The sequence below is a fragment of the Pterocles gutturalis genome, unplaced genomic scaffold, assembly GCF_000699245.1.
Source record: "Pterocles gutturalis isolate BGI_N339 unplaced genomic scaffold, ASM69924v1 scaffold13519, whole genome shotgun sequence".
Taxonomy (NCBI): Eukaryota; Metazoa; Chordata; class Aves; order Pterocliformes; family Pteroclidae; genus Pterocles; species Pterocles gutturalis.
In genome coordinates, this window is record NW_010133448.1 from 61,519 (window position 1) to 68,392 (window position 6,874).

The following is a 6,874-nucleotide window of genomic DNA, read 5'->3' on the forward strand; positions in this document are numbered from 1 at the left end:
CACTGCTGTCATGAAGGACAGAGCTCTTTGTCTGGAAGGGTGGCAGTGGTAGAGTTCATTAGAGAAGGACCTAAGCAAAATCTGTTGCTGGGCTTGCAACACTATCCCCGACCTTTAGTACAAATCTTCAGATAATTGTGCACAGAAATACAGCGTTCATCTCTACTTGCATCTGGATGGTCTTGGGGCTGGCTATTTTTGGTGCTCCTTCTACTAAATCGTAATCTTGTGTTGTAGCACAGTGGTGTATGTTGACAGTGTGCTCTTTTTCTCTGCTGGTGGCAGAGCCTAGTTTATAAAAAAGTCTAAACCAGACCTCTAGGGCACTGAAGGACTAATGGCCCTGAGAAGGAACATACATGGGCAGAAAGCCTCTGGTGAGCAAATGGAAAGTAGATATAAGGTCTGGAAGACAAAGGCATAGGTAACAGGTATTGGTGGTGGCAGACTACCCAAACACTATGTTCACTCTGTGCGCTGGGTGAGGAGGGGAACAAGGCACAACTTAATATGTGCTCTGCTCTAAAGCATGCTGAATTCAGCTTGCATTGTCTATCCATCCCATCCCATCTGTCTGTGTCCCATCCCTGTCTCCACCCCAACACATTCTTCAGTGTGAAGCAATGACAAGAGTATGGCTTTGTCAACATGCATGGTGAGACAGTCAGTCAGACAAGACTTTGTACCTTCACTAAGAATTTACATATTGATTCCTTAATGAGCTACAAAAAGCAAGTGGAAACTCTGCCCTTAACATGAACGGAAATCTAGGAGCTCTGCATTGAGCCATTGACTACAATTTTTTCTTGTCTCATGCTTTAGAACTTCAGTCAACCCTGCAGAGGACAGTAATGGTTTTTTTTTATCTCTGAGCACAGCCATTGTCTACAAGTTTTGTTAATATTTTTCCTGTGAATCACATACTGGATGAGAGGAATAAGTATGCTGAAGCAGTACTACTTATCTTCTTTATTAAGTGTGTACATGATATGTTTTGCTCATATGATTGGAGTGTACTAATAACAGAGATCTGAGATTGGGAAAAACCTTTTTTTGTGCATGTACACCTAACCAAATATTTTAGTCATACTATTTCATTGTATTGTATTATTTTGGCTCAGTAGGGAGTCATTTCTGTGAAGTTAAATGGCCAATAAGGTACAGATATCCAAATTCCACATCTAATAATCCATTTATTTTTTAAATCATTGAAATTAGTAGTGTGTTATTCTGAAAGTGCTCTCTTTGAGATCAATAGACTACTTGTGGCATTCAGCGCTGCTCAGCATGGGTAACTATGACTGTGTGTCCTTCCATGTATTACAAAATGAAATGGTTTAGTTGCACATTTCAAATAGACTAGGTATCCTAGAGGTAGCTCATGTTAGTAGAAAATGTATCTGATGACTAAACTTAATAGCTGTTTAATTGCCAAAATTATGTGATTCTTTATAAGTTTTCTTTCTTGAGTCAAATTATCACTGCCAGTTCTAGCTTCACTATAATACACTCCTCATAATCTTGATGTATTTGTCATTCAGTTGCCTGGGACATCAAATTGCAAGGAAGTTATAGGTTAATTCAGATGACATAAAGCAATGTCATAGCAGAGAGATTTCCAACTGATTATTATTTTTACACCAGAAGCAATATCTCCTGTAAAAATTCACTATTGTAGTAAAAGATGGGCTGAATTCTTTTCAAAAAAGTTAGAGTACGTTTGACAACAAGAATATCTACCTACACAATGACATGATGTCTGCAGCTAGTAATGTGTAATTACTTAAAAGTGTTGTTCAAGTATACTTGATGGGGTTCACATTTCAATGGGACAAATCCTTTTAAATATACTTCACTGGTTATAAAAATACTTAAAAAGTATTTTTTTATCAGCTCAAGTGCCACTCACTACAACAGTTGCAGAGCTGAATGTAATTCTGACAGGCATTTTCATCAGCAAAGCATTCAACAAAAAAGATGGTTAAACAAAAAGCAAGTTTAAGGTCCTCTGGTCTTTGGAGTGCAGAACTCTGCACATACACATTGCTTTCTTGACCACAGAGAATCATGCTAACTCAGTTAAAATCTGTGTCTTTTCTTGTTAAAATTTCATTTGCCTTTCCACAATCTTACCTGTACTCGTAGCAACCCATAAGAGCATTTTCTGAATAACTGGCTGAAATACTCTTTTATTTCTCCGCTTAACTACGAAAAAGAAGTCATTCCGTATTTAATAAACATGGACCATGTGTGGTGCATGCGTAGATAAAAAATGATCATTTTTGTTGCCTCATTTTAGTGATAGAAATCATAAAAAAAGTGACTGTAATTTTCCCCATTATTACACACAGTAAAGACATAAAATTTCCAAACTTTGTTGCTTTTGTCATTTCTGAGAGCTGCTGAGAAACTAACTGGCTGAAGGCAGATAGTTTCAGCCTTACTTCAGGGATGCAGCCCCCTTCTGTAGTCTACCTTGATGGTGATGCCAACCAGTGGCAGGTATTTACCATCATGATTATTTTTTTAAAATTTCCTTCCGCTTTTGCCCAAAACATTCCAAACGTCATAAATATGAGATGCCCTTGACAACTTCATACTACTAAATGAAAATAAAACTGCACAAACAAGATCATAATGACATCAGGTAGGAAAATGATGTAATCACTTGCTTTAAGAAAAACAACCAACCAACCAACCATTTAATTTGCAACAATTTTAGAAGTATAGCTATTTGCATTTTTGCTTCATCTGAATAATTCGGTATATAAACTCTGTTTGCCACTATTACTTTTCGACAAATTTTTCACATTAAATTTTACAAAATCTGTAGAATTTGTAAAGTAAAACAGGAAATTTACATGAAAAGCTATGAAAAAATAAGTGTTCCTCTTTGAAAAATTAATGCAAAACTACAAGTGCTTACCTTTGTGTTTGGGTGGCATAACTGCTATCGTATGCCTCATAGCTTGGATCATCATATTCACCCCCATACCCATCATCATATCCCTAAGGGAAAAACAGAACACCAAAGCTTAGAAGAGTCATAAATCAAAGCATGTTCTCAAGCTGTAAAAATAACCCGCATCAACATACATGTGCTACGTTTGCCCCATATTATGTAACACACGGAGCCTACTGTCGAGAATTGTGAATCATAAAGAAGAACCTGTACATTGCAAGGGTAAAGAAATGAGTTACTCATTTAAGAACTTAGCTTATTGATTGATAAACTGCGGTGTATTGTCCAAATCACAGTGCTTCAGTGATTTGTGTGGAATACAATGCACAGTGACTCTGTGCAATACTGATGAATGATAATGAAAACAATAATTTCCTAGCAATTTGTTATATAAATGGTTCCATGTAGGTGAAATGAACAAATGGCAGGAAAAATAGACTGACTGTACATTATTAAGAATGCTATTGTCATACAATCATAATATTCAGTTTATTTAAAAAAACCCACAAAAACAATCTATGAGAAGCACATTTGTGCATGGATTGTGATTTTTTAGAATAACTTAAGCACCATTTCCTTCATTGAGCATCCCATTCTTTTTAAAGACATGCTTTTCTGTGACAAGTTAATGAACATTTCAATACAGGTTCCTCCCAACCAACTTAAGGGTACTAACTGAAGACAAATGCTCAGACTGTTTAAGCTAGAGAGACCCAAGTAACTTCAGAAGGTGGTTCAGCTCATCTAATGTCTGAATCTTCTACTGAAGGAGTCATGGGCAGTTATGATCCATTGTAGCTGCCTCTAAACCAAAGAGTGCTCAGGAACCAGACAATAAATAAATAAAAAGATAAGCCAGAGGATGACTTCTGATATGTTTTTTTTTCATACAATGGGACAACCAAGTTGTCAAGAAATGCTGTAAAGAAACACATTTTTTTTTTCTCTACAAATTTTGGAACCCAATAATTTTAGTTAGAAACCAAACATTTTGTAGCCACAAGAAAAATTTCCTGTTATGAGAGGTGCTAAAGGAAACAGAGGGTTTAAAAATCTTTGACTAAATATTAATTACAGCATAAGGTAATTTTTTTTTTCCCACAAGCTATCCAAAATTTAGTTAGGTTGGGGTAGAAGGAACAGCATGAGACAGCTCCAAAATAACAGAAGTCCAATAAGCAAGCACCCTGGTACATGATCATAACAATGCAAAGTACACTGTTAGTTTGATATTTCATTACTTCTGCTAATTAAACACCATAATGGTATTGAACTGGACCTCACTGGTGCTCCCAATTCAAAGAAAACAAAAAGAAGCATGCAGTTATGTCTTCTCAGGTCAAGCATGTTAAATTTGCCTGTCCTCCTGGTCTCCTACCCAGCAGTGAGGGCAAGTGTGGATTCCAGGTGTTGCCTGGTCTCAAGGAAGGACAGGGTACAGACTTCAGATGGTGATGCCACTTTCTCAGGCACCTGCATCAGCCTGCAGTAAAGGAAAACTTTTCTGGACAGGAGGGAGAGTCCCATTTTGAGACTGGGCAATGGCCTCTCCCAGAATCTGAAGTCCACACAAATATTATCATATTACTTTTCATGTGGAATTGCACCAGTTTTGACTTGCCTTCATTAGTATAAACTCATAGCAAAAAAGTACAGCTAAACACCTGCAGACTACAGTGATATATTTAACATTATATAGCCACATACACAACACTGCTTCTGGGGACAAGATGAGAGGAGCAATGCACCACATGAGACAGATGTTAGTGACATCAATTAGTGTTCTACCGGACGGCATTCAGCTACTGTGAAGATGAGGGTGATGCAAGTTCCCACATAAAATCAAACAGCTGGAGGAAAGACATTTCAGCATGCTTACCCACGATAGGAGAGAACAGGAAAGGCAATAATTACAAATTAGCGCTCTCAGTTTCTGTGAGTGGATCAACATTCAGCACCAGTGGGGCAGAGAACTTTTGTTAATATTTAAAACTTCCGTGAGTTTGCATTACAGATGTTCACTGCCTCCCTAAAGGCTCAGAGCAGGTCAACACAGTGTAAAGGGTTCAAGTGCAATGGTTGGAAAGCAGAGACAGGGTGAAAAAGCACAATGTATCTTTAATAAGGAAAAAGTATTTTCTGGATAATGTTCTCTTATTTGTGTCAATCTGTATGAGAATTGTCTTCTGATACTACAAATGAACGATTTATGTAAGGTACATACTAGCAGTTTTTCAAAGTTTAATACGGTGTATCATACCCAGACACCCTTGTCCCAAAGAAGCCTTTGCGCATCTAGAATTGAGATCCAAAATAGTTCCTTTCACATCCTTGAAGTGTCTCAAACTCACTGAGCATTTTTCTTCTCTTTAACCTTCAGCTCCCCAGAACTTACAACTTTAATGTTTGAAAGTATTTCTTGTGTGCACATTTTGAGAGTTGAGACACCCAGCTCCCACACAGACCCTGTTAAGATTCAGAAGCTGTGAGTTTGAGGATGTTAAATTCACATATTGTGTGCTCCATGTGTGATGAGGATAGTGCTCCCAAGAGCAGTTCTGTATGAATCCAGAGACCAGAACCCTGGATGCCCTCTCCACATGCAGTGCAATCTTTTATTCAGCAACCATCAGACTCCGTCATGCACTCTCTAGGTCTCTTAGTACTTGTATTAAAAACAAACAAACAAACAAGCCATACCAAATTGATAAATATTCTGTGTATGTATGCTGATAGGAACAAACATGTCCTTTTGGAGAATCTAAATAAGTTCCTAGTGCCGTATCCTCACCTCATTGAAGCCAAAAGGATTGATTACCCATGCTGTCAGTGTTTTGAATGTGACATTTTTCTTCTATAATTTCTATGATTTCATTTATTTCACCAGAAATCTTCACATATATAACAGAGACCTTACATCCTGTTTTGATGCCTTTTAATTCATATCTGTGCTTTGCAAGCAGAAATATCTCAGATAAAGCGACTCCCTCACACCCTGCTTATCTGTGCCCTTATTAACCTCTTCAAAGTTTTCTGAAGATTTAGGGAAGCACTTTCTTCCCCTTCACTGAAACTGGGTGGCTTGACCTCATCAACTTTTCATAAATTTTCTAGTATTCTGATGAGCGTGGATAATCCCTGACCTGAGGGAAACACATTCAAACAAGTTACTGATGAGGTTTGATCCTCAAGGCTACCCAAGGGACTGGGGTCGGTTGCCTGGAAAGACTCTTTTCCTGTGTGAGGAGTCTTCTTCCTCATGGTAGCTGCCATCACCATTCAGAAGAAAAAGCTTAATGGAATGAACCAAAAAATAGGAAAAGGAAGAACTATTAGAAATTGTCAAACTGATAGCCATTTCTAGGCTAGGTTTTTATGCTAGGCTACCTTCACCTCAGGTATTTCTTTCCAAAACATATGAAAAAGATCTCTTTACTTTGTGTCAAGGAAAAGTGAGTCTTTCAATGAGTAGGAGTTGCTCTGGCCTTAGAGTGATATATTCTGAACTGGAGATAAAGGAACAGAAATACACATCTGGAACTGCAGTGGGGCTAACAATGTTTACAATCAATTATGGAAGATTTTGAGGAGTTTTGGTATAGTTTTGATTTCTTAAAAAAAACCCCAAAATTAAGGAAAATTTTAAAATGCAGCTCAAGCAAAGAAAAGACTAATTTGAAAATGAGCATATTTAAGTACTCACCAGTCTTTACCCACTAAGAGAAGACAGGAAAAACTGTTAGAAGAATCTCAGAACAGCACATTAAATTTGCATTGGGAACACTCACTTCAGGAGCAAATAATGCACTACTCTACCACTGATAAATAAAATTACAGGGAGGGGAAAAAGAGATGTAGAAGAAAAAAGGGACATAATTGGAAAAAAGGCCTATATCCTACTACCTAAAAAGG

At 37.5% G+C, this 6,874-nt stretch overlaps 1 protein-coding gene across 1 annotated transcript in view; it reads right to left on the bottom strand.

The window, feature by feature from the left end:
- Positions 1-6,874, bottom strand: part of LOC104467454 (KH domain-containing, RNA-binding, signal transduction-associated protein 2-like) — a gene marked incomplete at its 5' end in the record, with an annotated part of 101,391 nt that overhangs the window by 25,994 nt on the left and 68,523 nt on the right. Inside the window, one exon of the mRNA XM_010081238.1 lies at positions 2,927-3,009. Coding sequence (XP_010079540.1) covers positions 2,927-3,009 — 83 coding nt within the window. The remainder of the gene's footprint in view (positions 1-2,926; positions 3,010-6,874) is intronic.